General features: G+C 44.5%; 1 protein-coding gene across 1 annotated transcript in view; it reads right to left on the bottom strand.

Moving 5' to 3' along the window:
• Positions 1-701: 701 nt before the first annotated feature.
• The window catches only part of igsf3 (immunoglobulin superfamily, member 3), an 87,044-nt gene continuing 68,469 nt past the window's right edge, over positions 702-19,276 (bottom strand). The window contains exons 7-9 of the mRNA XM_033617357.2: positions 7,329-7,739; positions 3,923-4,363; positions 702-3,274 (exon numbers count right to left, since the gene is read on the bottom strand). Of these exons, the coding sequence (XP_033473248.1) occupies positions 3,024-3,274; positions 3,923-4,363; positions 7,329-7,739 (1,103 nt within the window). The 3' untranslated portion in view covers positions 702-3,023. The remainder of the gene's footprint in view (positions 3,275-3,922; positions 4,364-7,328; positions 7,740-19,276) is intronic.

The following is a 19,276-nucleotide window of genomic DNA, read 5'->3' as shown; positions in this document are numbered from 1 at the left end:
AGATCAAGGAAAACCTTCTTATTTTGGTTTCAACTGGGATCCAACTCTTCAAGTTCTGAACCAATTAATTTTTGGTCAAAATGCTCCGAACGGCTCAAAATCAGGTATGGGTACTGGAACACAACCTGTTCCATGTTGGTGGAGAAGGGGTTGTAGCTGCAGTAGTGGGCCGATCACATGTCGTATTAAATCGAAGAACGTTTTTTCTAGATCTGGGTACAAAAAAGAATTGAATGCAGTTCTCATTTGATTGGATAAGTTTCAGTACGACTTGATATTGGTTCATTTCAGTAGATACCTTCAAGTTATCAAGCACAGACACCCAGTTCAGCTCATGAACTATTTGGAAGGTTACAATATCAAGTGTGTGTACTACTTGTCTTTTACCATTGTGTGCTGCTTTTGTCCAGCACCTTGTTCCCCTTGAAAACACCTGTAAACGCATGCTGAATAATGAGTAGACTGGCAGCTAATCGATGGACCTTTTCTTTGAAGACGCTGATTAATCTAGTTGTAGCTGACTTGCTGCATGTGCATCACATCTAGCTCCTTCCAACTCCCCTGACTTTACAGCACCAGCCCTGTTCCACATGGAATAGGGTGGCCTACTTAAAATGGACTGGTAACCTTGAAAAACAGTGAAGGAAGTTGAAATATCAGACCTCGGTGACTTGTGTCAGTATCAGCTACTGTAAGTACTGTTTCTTTTGGACATAAATCTGTTTAATGAAGTGCTGCATAAAAGCAAAGCATTAAAAAGACAAATATGAGCTATAATATCAAACACAATCTCCACAACACCCATTCTTGAAATAGATTACTTGACAGGTTTCAAAGGGCATCTGGAATTGGCAGTCAAATATCGTAGATAACAAGGGACTGGGCGTTGTGTTGACTCTTGGCTCAGGACGTCGGTAGGAGGAGGGGGAGGGGGCACTGCTCTGTCACACAAACACAATGCTCAAAGAGTTCAAAGTTTACAAAACATCAAAATTCCTCCCGCAGTATTGTCATGCAATATACATGTTGACACGATTGAGACAACAATGTCAAGTTTTTCAAGAGTTCTCATGTCCGGTCTGGCAGTGAAAGGGTTAGGCCCAGGTCGGGGTAGAGGATTTCACACCTCTCCTGGCTGTTGCATTCCAGGGAAGGTGACACAGATTCTCAACCCTTCTGCCTTGCATCAGGGGAGCCGAGGATGACGCCTTTCAGCTAGAATCCGTGATTAGAAGACGTCTTAACAGTTCGGTTTCAGCTGTCTTTGATCAAACATCCTACCTAGGTGTTACATCACATTTTCACTAAATAAACGCGACTCAAGCAAAAAGCATTAAGTGAATTCGTTTTTGTGACTTGTCGGTTCTGACTATTGTACATGTAGAAGCCACAATAATTTCATTATAGGTATAGATATACAGTGTTTTGACACTGACCAAACTTGACAATCTGGTATGAAATGCTACAGACTGCAATGCGCAGGACAAATCTAGCATTTCTACATCTACCACATTGCCAACACACAGGCTATTGACATAATCTGCTTGGTGCAGTTGCCTGGCAACACAAGCAGCACAGTTCTTAGAGAATTTCAAAGCAAAAAGAAAAAAAAATCTTACAAAGCTATGCAAAGTAGTAAAAAAACAATAAATAGAAAAATCTTTAAAATAAACACAAAAGTCAAACATTTGTCCCCGTTCGTCATTTTGTTTTCTTATAATGTGCAGAGAACATTTGAAGTGTTTTACTACACATCTACACATTAGTAATCTTCAGTGTGGCTCTTAGCAAATCAAAAGTCTTTTTTTTTTATTCTCATCTGCCTCTTTTGAGCTGATATCTTTTAAAGACTGGACGGAGTGGTCATACTGGGCAACATAAAGAAATGTGCAAGACTTTAATTTCAGTCAGTAACCCTCACTGTGTAATTTAAACAGGACAATTCAACTGATTTAACACGAGTGTAAAAATTGCCCTTTTGCCCTCAAGGCCCATAAACCCACAGCAGGAGGTAAGCAGACATATTTACAATCTGCTTCAAAAACCAATCAGCTTCGCGACTCTCTTTAAAACTTCAAACATCAGCTGCGGAGAGCAGCGTGGAAATAAGGAGGTCTTGGCACTGAAAAAAAAATCCTTTATGTGAGAGTACGTATATCCTCAGCAGGAGAGCGCTGTTCATTTACTCCCCATCATCTGCGATGTTCCTCCGTCTCCTTCTCCCTGTCTCTTTTTCGGAGGATAGAGGAAAAGAGCGGAGCAGTCTCTCGCTAAGGCCAGAGTGTCTGGCAGTGTTTAAGTGGTGCATGAGGACCTGTTTCTGTCTGCCAAGGCAAATTCATTGTGGAGGCAGGTGGGCCAACACACATACACACATCCTCACTTAGGACACAGACTTGTGTGTCCTTGCCTTTGTCTCTATGCAGGCTGGCAACCAAGTCATCAGCTACGGAGTCAGTGGGCGCAGAGAATCACTATGGCAACCAACATAGTGGGCCAGGCTGTGGCTGCTCTTGGATCAGTGCGGAGACTTTTTTGGCATCCACTGAGTGCCGGAGTCGGTTATAGAGTTCCTTCTCTTAAATGTTCTTCCCGGATTGGCCGATGATCTCATGTGCGCAGTTTTTTTTTTTCCTTTTTTTTTGAAAAATAGACAGATATTCAGAGTAATAAAAATCAAAATGCAGCTATGAGTTTCACAGAAAACAAAAAAACGAGAGAGGCTTGTGATACTCTCTTGTCCTTCAATTCGCACTTGCACAATTGACCATGCTGACATGGCACACCCATACTAGTCCCCACACGCACGCACACACACACGCTTGCACACATACATACATACAGTTGTTAACATAAAACAGGCAGCCACCAGGGTAGGGTTTTTTAAACTGATCAACTGATTGACTAACTCAACACAGCAGTGAACGACAGTAAGGTCTGAAGGTGGAGTCCAGATCTGCTCCCTGGCATTGTGTTGGCTGGATCTGCGATGCGCGTGAGTCAGGAGGGGGGAGCACCCTCGCTTAGTCGACAGAGCCAGGGTGTAGGCTGAGCGCAGGTGGGTCCAGACATGTGGGAGAGTAACTGAGGTGAGGTTCTTTAATCCATAGGAGGGGGGCGCCGTTTTTGCCTTCTTGGCTCTTGCTGTTGTTGCGGCTCTTGTAGCGCACCAGCAGCACGGTGATGAGGAGGATGCCGAAGATGGGGAAGGGGTAAAAGAAGACAAAGTAGAAGAGGGAGTCGTTGGAGCACACCACGGACTGGAGGGTGGACGCTGTTGACAGAGAAAGTACAAATCAAACTTTTCGTTAAGTCCTGAAGAAACTAATCTCTGCAAATCCTGAAAAAACTACAGACTGAAATGGCCTTTGAAATTGTATTCTGATTTCATGACTCATTTAGCATGCTGAATGCACCTCTTACTGTTATAAATGATTTTCATCCAGTTGTTGACACTGGCGAATGAATGTATTTGACTGCTTTACATCCGAGCACAGCTTTTGACACCATTAATCACTCAGCTTTAATGCTTAACAGTGGGTGGCCATCTCGGCTCGGCTTTTAACTGAGCTTGTTCCTATCTTTAAAATAAATGCTGCCAGTGGGGAAGCCAGATCATCCACAGATGACATATAGAGTACCTGAGAGCTCCTTAATTGGCCCATAATATTCTCTAGTTACATATACTGTAACACAGAGGACCTATTATGATTGGGCAATATGGCACTATATATTGTGAGATGAAAGATCCAAAGAAGCAGCAGTTAATTAAATCTTGTGCTATCTGTGAAGAAGCTCCCTGGTCTTAAATTGCCAGTGTAATAATAGGAAACAGTCATTGATACAAGTACGGTTTTGTCACCGTGTTCATTTCCACCTGCATTCAGAGGAGCTTAAAGGATTTAGTTAATTAAGGACTTACCTTGTTGCATTACATTGACGATTGTGAACCCGGAGTTGTTGGTGGCCAGGCGGTACCACGCATTGCGGGGGTTGAGCAGCCACTCCTCCACATGGCAGTAGTATCGGCCGGCGTCTGACGGCCGTGCTCCTTGTATGGTCAGGCTGTACTGGTCAGAGGTCATCCTCTCAAACTGCAGGCGGGAATTAGGCCCTGGCTCTTCTCTGGGGCTGCAGTTTCCGTTTCCAAAAACGGCATCGTGGCCGATGGAGAACACACACTCTCTCTCCTCCTCGCCCACCTGTTCCTCGTCGTCTTCATCGTCGGAGCGCTCCACATACCAGGACACGGAGAAGCGGGAGTCTCGGGACGACTGGGAGGGAATGCTACAGCCCAGTCGGATAGAGGCGGACTCTTCCACTGTCATGTTTGACTCTGATTCCTCCACCTGCAGTCGAACCTCTGCGGGGGCAGGAAGAAAGTGGAGATGTATTAAAAAGTACAGTATTTGTAGGGCCTAGCAACAGAGCCTCAAATCACAATTTACAATAGGTAGGTCTATATTGCAATGATAGGTCGCAATAATGAGGCTCTTATTCCAGTGAGCTATGCACTAAGTTAAGCATTGTAGCAAAAAAATGTAGCATGGAATATGGACCGGAATACCTTTGTGTTTACACATAGAGTAGACACACAGCAGTAAAATTATCGGCCCGTCTATAGCAGGTGTCATACATGTACAGATGCTGGCACTCTGCTGAGCGAGCCGTCAGATGGCTGACCACAGCCACTTCTCCCATGTTACCAGCATCAAACCTTTTGGTACAGAGCCTTCATCCAGCATGGCTACAAACAACCTCTCTCTAGAGCCATGTTTTATAATGTATAAAAGCCATACATTTTTAAACACACTTCCGTAGCATTTGCAAATAGCCAAACTGCTAGTGCATGCTAAGTTAACTCGCTCATTAACCAGTCCCCCAGGAAAGCTGCTCAGCCTTGCAGCAAATTTTTCCCAGTGGCCACTCGCCGCATTGCATTAAAATAAATAAATAAATAAATAAATAAGTCCCCTGTGGCCCAAAAAGCATTTTCCCCATGGACCACCACTGTAAGGGAGATCTCTCTATTTTGAAATTTGATCCACGGAGGCTTTAGGCAAAACTTGTAAAACTTTCATCAAGCCAAGAAAAATGATTGATGAGCTGAGTGGGAACTCGCATGTGGGGCCAGCGGGAGAAACACTACTTCACATATTCAGTGGGCCGCATTCCGCAGAAGTAAACCGACAAGCTAAAACTTTTTTGGCATATGCTCCAGGCGAGCAACTCCATTGGAATGAATAGGTGCCATCTTGGTATCTAGTTATTATTAAAATCTATGCCACCCACTAGCTGCATACGCCAATGTATATCACGTGATACGAGAGATGCAGCACTAGAATTTTAAATTAGTAATACACTGAATTTATTTTGTATAACGTTGGAAGTGTTTTAGGATTTTTATGAACATCGTTAAATATTTTCTTAATTTCATAACTTTTCCAGGAATTTTATGACTGTGGGAATCTTGTTGCTGCAGCTTTTTGGGAATCTGTTTGAGCTAGAGTTAAGATGATTCATCAATTCATGGATAAATGGATCAGAGCAAAATTAATTAACTATCTAGTTCAATGATTGATTACTCGTTAAAGTCCTTTTGTCAAGCAAAAACATTTGCTACTTAAAACTTCTAAAATGTGAGGTCTTCCTACGTTTTTTTGACTTGTATGATAAACATATGAACATCTCTGTGTTTTGGACTGTTGATCAGACTAAACAAGTGATTTCAAGATGTCAACTTGGCCTCTGGGAAATTGTGGAAGGCACTTCAGCTTCAAATTAACACTACAAAACGGCAAATAGTTCTGCAAACAGGGACACCAAACTTTTCAATATGTGCCAACAAAAGACAAAAATAAATAAATCCCACAGTGCTGCCCACAGCTATCACCGGTCTTTCAGCTTTCCAGCAAGGTTAGATCCCACCCCACGGCTAACGTGTCTGTCTGTCTGTCTGTCTGTATGGGTATGCTACAACCCTTCAGGGCTGGTACAATGACCCAGTTTTACTGCAGCTAAAAAAAAAGATGGCAGTGGAGACCTGGCTTGCTTGGGCCCCTCTCACACACAGTTTGGAATGGTCTCCTTGTTAAAGCAAAACGGGAAGCAGAAAGGACAGCAGGAGAGCAGAAAAAACAGGCAAATGCTGGCACTCATCTCCCATCATCTCTCCTCCCGACAGACTGATTTCTGGATGGCTTCCTGAGTGAATGCATTTTTTAGCACCTTAATGAATATCCATGGTGTTTATACAGCATATTCTGTTTGTCGTATGTAGATCTGTATGTATAATTTAAAAACCTATATGGTTATGTATAACCTTGTACCTACCTTCCTCAGTAAATGTTAAATATTAACCAGCCACTGATGAGTTTCCACAAACAACCATATGTTAACTTTTAGCTGAAAATAAAGCATGAAAGAAATCAGAGCCTTAAACAATAAAAAGCCTCATATAAGGTGCACATATTCCCAGATCTCTGCATTTGTATGGGCACTGTAGCTCGATTAATTGTTAGAGCAGCGTCAGCTCCTTCGTCTAGATAAAACACAAGCCTTCTCCTTGCCCCACTGGCTCGTGACCAGACGTTTTGATCCTCACGTTTTAGTTGGACAGATGCCATATCAGGGATTTCACTCTGCATTATAAACAGCGCACCTGGCAGATGAGACGTCTGAGAAAAGTCACCTTCAGCTGGTGTGTGGAATAGATACACACAAAAAAGGGTATGTCAAGGATGGGTTCATTGGGTTGTTATTATTTATTTGCATTCAGGGGGGCATGGAGTTTGATTGTAAAGGAGGGGAAACAAGTTTATGGTAAGAGAATGTGGGCCAAGGGAATATTCAATCAAGGACAGGAAAGGAAATGAGATGTGTGTGAGTGTACTTAAGATTACTATCATGAGGTAAGATGTCAGGGCTTGGGTGGCAGTCAGTACATCATGGGTGTGAGCGCTCTGGAAGTTTTTGAGTACTGGACAAGAGGATTATGTTCTCCGTCTGAGCCAGGCTCTTCCCTCTGGCGTGGCATATGACAGCTGGCATGACTTCAACCCATTTTTTACCACCTGAGCTCTGCCCAGGGCAGGTGTAAGGTCATCAGAGCGAGACGGCCTTGAGGCCTTGAGCAGAGCATGTGGGAGTGAGAGGCAAGGCGAGGGCAGAGCAATATGAAATGGGGTGGGTCAGGGGGATGTTTAACAATGGTCAACCGCTCTAAAGCAGGACAGCATGTGGGGCTAAAGTGACAGCTGCTGCTTCCCTGCAGTGGGAATAAATAAGCATTTTGCTGAAGACAACAGCAGCTCAGACCGCTTGCTCACCTGGCTGTCTGACCAGAACCTGCGTGAACCCCGATGACTCCCGGGAGAGGCGATACCAGGCTCCATCTGGGTCACTCAGCCACTCTTCCACCAGGCAGTAGTACGTCCCAGAATCGCTGTTCTCTGCCCTGTTCAGCGTCAGCACGTAGAGACGGGGTGACAGCCTCTCAGCTTGCACTCGGCGTCGCAATCTTTCCTCGTCTGCGTAGGCGCCATATTCAAAGGCCCCCGTGCGTTCGATTCTCAGCAGGAGCTCATCAGCTTCTGACCCGGACGCACGCCTAACATACCACAGCACAGCGTGCTGGGAGTCCTGGCTGGTCTGGGAGCTGATGGAGCAATTGATCCTGACGCGACTGTCCTCCAGGTACACCTGAGACTGGTTGGTCTTTTGCACTCGCAGCTTGCTCTCTGCAAAAGAATTAGAAAAGAGAGAGGGGGTTCATGAGGGAAGGAAAAAGAGCAGACAGTCATTCCTTTGGGTGCAGGAGAATGTGAGCACTGGTGACAGGTACACAATGCAATTTCTGTTTTGTGACAGACGACCTGTAGCTGGGTTTATTTCTGGTGCCAGCAGGGCAAGAAAAGATAGTAGTGCGTGGGTGGGTGAAGCAGGTGACAAAGAGAAAGAAAGAAATACGAGGGAAGGGGAAAGGAGGAGGAAATGTCAGGCAAATCAAAGCTGAGGGGATGGGAGGTCTGTTGGTATCAAAGTAGAAATGTAAGATAAGATGCAGAACAGCAGAAGAGACGGGGGTGAAGGAGAAGGGGGGTGGATTGGGAAGCTGGGCTATGGATATTATTAGGTAACACACAAGACAAAAGCGGGGCAGGGGGTCTGACAGTCTGCCAAAAGTAGGAATAAGGAGAAAGAAGAAGGAACGCATTTATAAAAAGTCAAACCGGGATGGGAAGAGAGCAGATAGGAGAGGGCGGAGATGATAGAGAGGTGTGACTGAGATGTCACGAAGGAGCTGAGGCTGCCCTGAGTGCTGTGACAGGATTGGTTACAGTGACATCGGTTGTGGGATAGGATTAGCTGCAGGTACATCAGGTGTGACCGCGGCCAGGGCCCCGCTGTCAAATGCTTGGGGGGAGGATTAGTTCGGCACAGAGCATGTAGAAAACACACACACTCACACACACATAGCCCTAACATGAGATGTATAAAAACACAGGATCACAAAGCAAAAAAGAATTCACACCATACGACTCTTGAGCATGACATGAGTATATTTTTTTCATGAATAGTTAAGATTTGTCTCAAACAGTCATAATCTCAGGGGTATTTACCTGCACTCAAACAAACACCACGCCGCTTGAATAAATGTCAAACAATTCCAAACGCGTGCATTCCTAGAGGGCATCTCTATCAGCAACATTAACAATCTTTGACCTGAACAATAACGATTTGATTGGTAACACTTTCCAGCTTTGGCACACTGACAACGAACCAAGAGTTGTTTGTTGGCAGAGCCCAATTTGGGGAAACAAATTCCCTTAATTGATCTCAGCGGCAGACAAGCAACTGCAGAATGTCATTTTGCCACCCTCTTCCCACCAAAATGAGGGAGGAATGCCTATTTTCGGATCAGAGCGCTGCGGTGGTTTGTGAATGCAAACAACAACCAATAAATACAGAAGACTCAAATGCGGATTTTAATGCAATTTATTCTTTCTAAATTAGCAAAAAGTGAACACACTTTAGAAATTTCAAGATCCAAAAGCTTTCACCTGTTTCTAATCACATTTTCACCAATGTGGAGATGTGAATGCATAAACTACTACCACTACTGCTATTATTATAAGTCATAGTTCTACTATTATTACACATGTATGATTATTATTAGATACTTATACACATGAATAAATACATATATTGTTATTAGTCATATTTCTATTATTGTCATAGTTAGGGCGAGGACCTCATTGAGATTTTTATTCCTCTTCCTCCAAATGAATCACATTTTTGAGGGGCTTAACATGCTCAAAAACTCATGAAACTTTGCACACACATCACATCTGGTAAAAAATTTCACATTTGGGGGTTTCGTGCTCGGCTGCCAAAAAATGGCTCAGTAGTGCCCCCTATAAAATTTCAACGAAGCAGCCCCCAAAGCTGGGTTCACCGACATGTACGAAACTCGGTAGGCACATGCAACACCCTGAGACGTACAAAAAAGTCTCTTGGAGCCATACTCTAAACCCAACAGGAAGTCAGCAATTTTGAATTTACTGTGCAATTTTTGTGCATTTTTGGCCATTTCCAGGGGTCGTACTTTTACAAACACCTCCGACAGATTTGATCCAATTGGCTTGAAATTTTGTCTGTACCATCTTAAGACCTTGTACATAAAAAGTTGATTAAAGCTTGAGTTTTTGTCAAACCATGTGACCGTGGAGAGGTGTAATTTCCATGTTTTGCCACCAAACAGGAAGTGGTTTGTAACTCTAGCATACATGGTCCAATCTGCCCCAAACTTCACGTTTTATAATTACATGCACATTAGATGTCATGGTGATTGCGTCACCTACTGGCACCAGGAAGTAAGAGTTTTCAGACAGTTGTGTTTTTTTTATTTACAGCAACATGACGTATAATTACTGTGTTCGCCACCACCACATAGTGAACACAGAGAGTAGTACAAAATGTGGAATAAGTCATTCCAACACCTACACTCTATGAAGGATATACCATCTCACTCCTGCATGCAGGGTCTGACTTTCACAGAAATGAACAGTGGCATCAGCCAGCATCCTGCTAGCACCCTCAAGTTGTGTGAAGGTGCGAGGGCCCAATCATTGCTGCTTGCAGCTTTAATTGTAATTGTTATAATTGCTGTGCATGTCTCACTCTTTCTCCCTCTCTCTGTCTTTCTTATGTATCATTTTGCCATATGAATCATCTGTATTGTACTTTAATTATGTTAATCTGTTCTGTACACGACATCTATTGCACATCTGTCTGTCCTGGAAGAGGGATCCCTCCTCAGTTGCTCTTCCTGAGGTTTCGTCCATTTTATTCCCTGTTAAATGGTGTTTTTGGGGGAATTTTTCCTTATCCGCTGTCAAGGTCCAAGGACAGAGGGATGCCATATGTTGTAAAGCCCTCTGAGGCAAATTGTGATTCGTGATATGGCGCTATATGAAAAAATGAATTGAAATAAATAAATCGAATTGAATATATTTGGGCAAGCTTCTTGTTCTGTTTCTGTTTAGACGATAATGGCTTCTTTTGTCAAATGAAAAAGGGTTTTGTAGTAAAAATGTGTCTATATTCCACATTGTAAGGTATAAAAAAAAGTATTTTCTTGGCACTGGAACAAAAACTCAGTTACTGTATTGGCACAACACATTTCAAACAATATCAAGCCTTGATGGGGAATATGTATTTGTAAAAATTGTTTTTTGATTGATTTACTGACACGAATATGACCCAATATAAAACCCTACATTTAATTTTTCTCTCTACGCTTCTCCTGCATTCCGCATCTCCAATTTCATGTCCCCTCTCAGCTCACGATAAGCTTTACTATGACTGACTGACTGATTGACTGCCTAGGGTCACAGCCATCTGCCCTGAAAACCTCACCCTCACAGATTGCTGTGCGTGCTCAAATGATCGCTGTTTGTGATTCTGCACAGTTGCTCTATACATACAGTCCGTACACATTCGGTTGAAATCAAAGGATGCATGGCTGCAAGGCACCACTGGACCACCCTGTTGTGCCACGGCATTTCAAGCTAGCATTTGAAATGAGTCATTATCATTGCCTGGGTACCCACTAGAGACTTGGTAGGAAGCCTGACAATCTCCCCATCCGGAATTACTGCCGAGCCCTGCGGAATCCTGGCAATCTTTTTTTTTTTTTTCTGTGCAGGAGAATTACCTCCGAACCTCCTGAAGTGGAACCATGCAGGATTGGATTGGCACAGGACAAAGCAATTCTCTGCCGCTCACCATTTGAAGTTTGAATCCGCAGCCAGGAGAAAAACTGGGGGCTGAAAGCCTGTTGCCTTACATCAGTGTTTACAGAAATGCCTTTTCAAAGCTAAAATAGGCTAATTATTCAAGCCCTATTAGGTAGCATCATGAGCTATTACAAGTTATCATAACTTAGCACTGACTCAAGCAGAGACAGACGGACAAATAAAATCTAAGCGCACTGGGGTGGAAGAGAAATAACAGGAAGATAAATATGGTCTGTCTATGTCCCAAAACAACCTTAAAGTCTCCACTCCATCCTGAATCCTTTCACTGTGCAATGCTCCAGTAAGAGAACAGCGGCTTCACAGACCAGCCTGTCACATCCTCTGACACGTGTCCCTTCCCTCTGAGAGTGAGGTTTCTTCCTTCAGCTACAGCACGGCCATCTTTCCCAGTTACATCAATGCATCTGCTGACACAAGCTGCAGAAAAAAATCTATATGATGTATATAATTTTGTATATGAGGCACTGATGAGGGCAGATTGAGGGAAGAAGACCCAGCGTAGGGAGCCACTTCAATCATACGTCGTTCACAAGCCTGCTCATCATATATGTGCATTCCTTCAGCAGCAGGAGTAGTGCTGTGTTGTTGTCTGTCAGAGAGGCTGTCAATAACTATTTTAAGTGTGATTACATGTTCTCTGCTACTGTATTTCGTTAATGAGCCTCAAGAGTGCATCCACAAAGTAAGACAAATCCGTAATTGGAATCACTTGTTCTCACTGATTTGCATTAGTTCATGTGCCAGACAAACCTGGCCTCGGATAGGATCAAAGTGCATTTTATATCTGCAGCCTTCAATCTCTCTTTTTTATGTTGGCCAGTTTATTTTCTCCACAGGACAAAAAAGCAGCAAAGTTGTGTCGCTGTATAATCAAGAAGGAGAGAAAAACTCATAATCATTTTTTTAGGTTAACCTTGAGCATAATTGTTGACAGCTCCTCATACACATCACCTGCCTCTGTGGTTTCCAGGGCAACCTTGTCTCCGTGAACAACGTGCCATGGTTAAGATAACGTTTAAGGACCTTGCTGGTCTTATTTTTCCTGAAAGAAAAGGCAGACTCAATTAAACAAGGCCAGTGCTTTTTTGTTTACATCACTAGGCGTGATTAAAGAAAATTTAATTAAAAGTCCAATTCTTGCTCTGCAAAATGCGTGAAAAATATTACATTGGGTGGAACGCAGATGTAATGATATGAGCTGCATCCAGGCAGGCTGCCTCTTACCCCCTTAACTATCTCAGCTCCACTGGAGGTACTTGCGTTTCAGCAGTTTGCCGGGCATGTAGTGTCATTACGGCGCACACAAACACACACACAGATCCACACAGTACAGTCACTAATTGGCTCATTGAACCCTTGTCTCAACCCCTTCCCATGTGTGCCCAATTTGTCTCGTTTAATAGCTACAGGAACTGCAGAGTTGAGACAAAGCTGTCTTTATTCCTTTTATTTATCGGTGGAGGTAAGTACACAAAGGCTACAAACAGCAGCCCAGTTTTGATAAGGAAGACAGATAACAAAGTGCACCCCAAACCCCAAAAGCTGCGCCATGCAACTGTTGTTTATGAAGCAGAGCGGATGAAAACAAGTTGGAGTCCGCGGGGAGGAGAATTGTACAGCTACAGTAAAGATGCTACTGTGGAATGTCAGCGTGCACAAACCACAGCTCGCACACACAAGACTGAAACAAAATTTTAGGATGACTTCAAAGGAGGTAAGAAACTGCTTGGCCGAATGTTCAGAGGAGGAGAGTACAGCCAGAGACTGTAAATCAAAGAATGTTATCCTTTATTCTTTGTATAGGGAGGAAATTGAATTCATTTTCCATCTCTGTTTCGTGCTGCTGCTGCTCCAGGTGAAGTCTTTTAATACAAGACTGGCTCTAAACGTTGGGGTTGAAATGTCCGCCTCATCCCTCTCATTTCCCCTTCATCACAGTCTATGTTTTAACCAATCATCACCTCTTTCCTCCCTTCTGCGTTCCTGTGATCTATGTTTCTCCCGATCACATTCTGTCTAATCGCTTGACACTTACATGAATATTCAGCAGCCTCACCTGTGGGTTCATGAATATTAATGAGGCCTAAATGAAGTGCGAACACTAGAGGTGCTGGCGGGGTCTCTGCCTAACATTTTGGCTCTTTTTAAATATGGTCTAATATGTACTTAATGACCACTGAGCTGACATCCTATCCACTGGTCCATAGATGTAATGCTTCCACTTAGTTAAAGGAGACCAAAGTGGGCAGAAGGCAGAGGAAAGAGACATAAAGAGATGAGAGGGATGAATAAACGCAGAAAGGTAGACACAGGAAAAGGGAAGAGTTTTTTCTAAAAGAAGACAGTATGAGAGAAAAGCAGGAGAGTTAAGGGATATATCACCAAACTGAACGGATATTCACAAGCACCTACCAACAGAGAAGCTGAGGAGTGAGAGAGAGAGAGAGAGAGAGAGTGTGCAGAGGGAGGGAAAGAGCCTGGAAAAGATGAGAGAGATGTAAAAGACAGAAAGTGAGAACATGCTCCTGGGGGGATTTCGGAAAGCAGCAGGCAGTCTCTCCGGCTCCACTCCAGAGGACTTATAGTCTTAATGGCTGCCTGCTCCGCCTTTAGCGTTAGCATTAGCACAGCCATGGGCTAATCCATGGCCAGGACCCCAAGCATGTCAGGACTGAGGGCTTTAGACACGCCCTGATCCCCTGCAGAACAGCTTACTTTGGCTTGCTGCTCCTTGCCAACATCTGCAACTACCCACACAAACACAGAAACACGCACACAAGATGCCGCACACGCTCCGGCCCGTCTGGACCTCTGTCACAGGGGGCATAGATCAGAGCGGGTTGCTAGTCAGAGGCAATGAAGGATGGGGTTCCCCTGACTGAAAAGTGGCTCCTCTGCTGAGTTGGGAGCCTAATTTCTATGCTAATGACTGCGATGTATCTATGATCCCATTGTGTCAGAGGGATATTACCACTCCTCATTCCTCCCCTTTCCAACTCCCACTACAATATCATTAAGACTGGGCTAATTATGGGGATCTGTGCACGTAACGGCAGCCTTGAACACACCCAGACAGAGCCACACACACACACACACACACACACACACACACACGCATTCAACCTCCACCCATGTAATTCCTATTCTCTACCATCAGTGCGAACACACTGATGCACTGACTGCACTTTCCTTCTTCCTGCCTGCCTGTCTAAGAGAGTGATTGCTGGACGCAGGCTGGCCCAATGGGAAAACGGATGCACAAGAGAGGGGTGAGACAGGAGGTCAGGGCAGGGGAACTCTGGGAGATTAATGGCCCAAAAGAAGCTGGCACGGAGGGGAGTGCATAAAGACATATCAGATCGAGCCGTGCGCCTGTGTGCGTGCCTGTGTGTGTGTGTGTGTGTGTGTGTTTGAAAGGGGGGTCTGCCAATAAGAATAAAACACATTATGCTCATTAAACCACAGAGAACAGTGGTCATTCAGTTAGTGCAGGCTAGAGGCTGGTGTGTGTGTGTGTGTGTGTGTGTGTGTGTGTGTGTGTGTGTGTATGTATTCAGGAGGCATCCTCTCCGGCTCTGCTCCTACTATTAGCCACTGATTTACATGGGGAGCAGCAGCACTGTAGCTAGCTCTGAGTTACGACTTCAATTACCGCGGCAGCAGGACACACAAGCGTGCGTGTGCACACACATGCACGCACCCACACACACAAAGGTGCTTAAAAGAGATGGAGAGACACAACACAGAGAATCTCATTGTGTCTTCAGATTGGGCTGAACAAGGAAATGAGGCCTAGATTGGATTGGATTTGACAGAAATATATGCCTGTGTTCTTGCATCTCAAAGAGAGTGTGTTAGGGTTTGTCCTTGTGAGGAAGAAGACACAAGGAAGGAGCCTGACCTTGAATGTCTGAAACGGGCATTATTAATCAAAAATCTTTTATGAAATTATTTTCTGTTCCAGTGCATCCCTCAAAGGCTCTTCATTTATCACCCATTACGACCCTGCGCGCTCGTGTGTTTGTGTGTGCGCGCGACGGACAAAAACACAAATGATTATTTGTATATGCACGTGCAAACTGTACATAACAGAGTCAAGTTGTTCGTTGTAGACATACAGGCAGCCCGTGCACAGAGTGCTGCCTCAGGTGAGCTTGAGGGCAAACCCAAACTATATCCTCTGCAGCTGAAAACAGGGCACAGAAAAAGATTTACAACCCTGACACGAACAATACAACACTACGATAAAGCCGCTATTGTGTGCAAACAAGCGCAGCTGCAATATCCTTATTATTTATGAAATACTGACAATGGTGAAGAAGCTATTTGAAGAAAAATGTAAACATAATGGAGAGAATTATGAGGAGGAGGAGGAGGAGGTGGAGGAGGAGGGAGGCAGGGAATTATAAAATATTGAAAAATCACAAGAGTGAGAGAGAAGCTGGGGGCGTGCGTGGAGGGAAACATGCAGCTAAGTGAGAGTGAAGGGGAAAGAAGACATTAAAAGAGACTTATGGGGAGAGTGAGAACAAAATGTAGAAAGACAGAGACGGAGCGGGAGCGAGAAAGGAGGACATGAGGGTGATAGGACGGGCCTTAATGAAGACAGACAACTCCTATCCTTGCCCTGATAAGCAGGAATCTCCAATCACCGCAGTGACGCCAACGCTATCAATAATGGCTGGGTGGCAAGTACTTCACTGGCATGAAAAGAGAGCACATGCGGCATCTGCTAGTGCCAGCCCATATTAAATGGGAAGATACCCTCAAGAACTATCAGAGAGAGAGAGAGAGACAGAGCACATGAGGCAGGACAAGATAAAGTGGGAGAAAGTAGGAGGCATATATCCTCTAACTCAAAGGCGCAACCACAGGAGAGCAAAACAAGAGAGGAGGATAAGAATAAGCAAAAAAGGCATCCATCCCTGCGTCGTGATGTTTGATCATGTGAGTGAAAGGTAGCCAGGCAAGCGTAGGTGTGCGAGGAGAGATGAGGAGAAACTCTAAGTGGGACACCCCCCCTCCCCTCCATCATCACCATCATCATTCTAGCTCAGCCAATAACCAGACGGTCTTAATATCCCAGTCCTCATGCCAGACACACGCGCACAAATGTGCACATGCACACACTCAAATGATGAGAAAAATGTCTTGAACTCCCAAAACCATCATTAATCTAAACTCCGGTTCCATTAGGGAAGATTCAGCATAATTAGTTTTGCGTGTTTTCAGTGTGTGCGTGCGTGTGTGCTTATGTGTGTGTGTATCTTGAAGAAATGAAAAGTGTGGTTTTGCGCGTGTGTAGCTTGAGTTATGAGTAGATGATATTAGATTGTGTTGTAGAGACTGAGGCTTCCCCTGGTGATCTGCCATGCTGAACATGTGTTTGCCATTATTGCGTTTCAGACAGAGACAAAGAGAAAACTCAATCAGGTGAAATCTAATATCACTGCCACTGTATGTGCAAACTGTATACGGCGTGTTTATGTTTTTGCTGTGTGTGTTTGTGGAGGTCCTCCGCTGCGAAGGCTAATATTGATTCGTGTTCTACCATAAGATAATTACACTTTTGCTCTGGGAGGTAAACCCCCCCTGTGTGTATGTACTGCATATTTGTGTGTACATGGCAGTATTTGTGCTCCTGTGTGTGCACTCGCTCTCTGCATGAAGTCTGTAGTGGATAATTCAAGCACAGGGTTGCCCTTACAATGATCATAAAAATATTGTATGTGCATGTGTGTGTGTGTGTCTGTGTGGAGATATGGTGGTGAACTCCCCTAATATGACCCATGGGACTTGGACACAGGCAGCGTGCTACTAATGCGGTCTGAAATAGGAAGTAGGCATTGCCCGGGCTGCAGGCACCTCGCTAGTTTGACGTCACGCCGACCGACCGACTGCCTCTGTGTGGGTTTGGTCCTGCTTTTATCTACATCCAACTTTTCGCTTCTGCTGATCTAAGATGCATGGATGTTGGATCAAGGGTGCTATTTCTGATGCTACTTTTCACTCTCCGCTTTTGAAGTTCTCCAATAATTTAATGAGGAGCGTCACTCCGCATTTGCAAGCCTTCTTATGTGAGGCACGCGTCTGTTTTCTGAATATAAGATGGTGGTGTAAAGGGCCGTCGGAAAGTTGAGAGAAACACTTCCACTGTTGTGTTGCTGGGTGTCAGAAGTTAGGTAAGCTTCTGCATATGTGCATGGTAAGCATATGGAAGCTCTCAGAGGAACACCAGAAGAAACACGGATGCAGGAGCATTCATGCAAAAACTTGTACATGCACACAAGTATGTGCGCACATAATGCTGGTGAGGCTGCTCATACATATTGAGCAGGTACCTCTGGAAGCATGACTTAAAAGTCTCTCAATTATGAATCTGGTCAGACACTGTGTTTGCTCACACCTCACTACACACAGTCGCCTTCATCCCACTTCTTTAAGAGAGGAGCCGAACATGCCACTGCCACTCATTTAGCCAGGAGTGGTTAAAATTTAGGAAAACAGAGAGGAGGAAAGCAGCTGGGGAGGAGAGGCATGAGGCAGAGAGAGAGAGAGAGAGAGAGAGAGAGAGAGAGAGACGTCCTACATGCTGACAAATGAATCATCAGTCTAAATGAAGGTCTGACTGCACAACTAAAAAAAACACACACAGGAGGTAGAGGAGACGAACGCAGCATGACCGGGATTGAGCCGGGTCTCGGCAACCAATGAGATAAAGGAATTACTCATGCGCCCTCCCCTGTGAGATAGTGCCCTTACACACAGAATGATCGCACGGTTATGGTTACTGATTGGCTTTCAGTCGGCAACTGATCACATCGTCACGGTTACTGATGGCATTACCAAGGTAACTGATCACTTTGTCATGGAGATGCTGCTAGAAAAAGAAGCGGGAGGAGGACTCAGTATTTATTTCCTTGCAAAATGTGTGTGTGTGTGTCCCTTTTTTCAGGTTAAGGATAAACAATGTAAACTGCACATGGGGGGGGAAGGTAAATGAGCATTCAGGATGATAAGTCGGTTTCCAAATAAGTCCTGAAGGGCCCGGGGATGCTGGGTGTTCTGCCTGACTGGTTAAGGTCAGAGCACAGTTAAGAAGGTGTCTCTGAACTGGGGGTGTGTGCGTGTTTACATTGGTTTGCATTCATGTGCAAATCTGAATCAATAGCAGCAAGGAATGAGAGGCTATCTGGCTATACTGCACATGTGACTACATTCCTCTGCCTCACTTTGAAAGTGATATTGATCGCCACGGTCTCCCTGTGAACTCAATACAGCATCTTACTTATCCACATCTGAGCATGGGAGGCAAAGACACAAGCTCGCACATAGGTATCGACGCATTGCTCATGGTCACAAATAAAACGCTGCACAAACATTTGGGATTTCAGAAGTTGAAAACCTTCTCCTCATCCTACCTGTGCACCTTGCTCACATACCTCTTGCAAAATCCAACAAATGTGGACCCCATTGGTACTTCAGGTACCATAATGCTTTGCTGGACTGCTTTGAAAGCCAGACTGCAATAGCATTTTTTTTCTCAGTATGCCTCAGGCACATTCACCTAAATAAATGAAGTATCATACTGTTGAGGCACACCAGACTGGGCTAAATTGGGCCAGTGTGTGTTAGTGTGTCTGTGTGTGTTTGTTGTTTGTGTTCAGCCGCTAATTGGGCTGTGTCTGAATGGGTTTTTCTCTGTGCATGCGTGGAGCACAGAGGGCCAATGAGGGCGGTGTAGACAGTTTAATGCCTCCGCTGAGAAAAGGGGTTCAAGGACAGATCGCTCACTCTCTTCATCATTTTTTCTCACTCTCTCCGTCTCCGTCGTTGGCGTCCCTCTCTTTTCTACCTCTTTCGTGCCTTTTTTCTCTTTTCTACCCCTTCCTGTGGGATATTTAGCAATCCATTCACTGCGATCCATTAGGAGACTCCACCCTGCCCTGCACTCA

The sequence above is a fragment of the Epinephelus lanceolatus genome, chromosome 14 (genome assembly GCF_041903045.1).
Source record: "Epinephelus lanceolatus isolate andai-2023 chromosome 14, ASM4190304v1, whole genome shotgun sequence".
Lineage (NCBI taxonomy): Eukaryota > Metazoa > Chordata > Actinopteri > Perciformes > Serranidae > Epinephelus > Epinephelus lanceolatus.
Note: the sequence above shows the minus strand (reverse complement) of the source record. Positions and strands in the feature narration are given on the sequence as shown.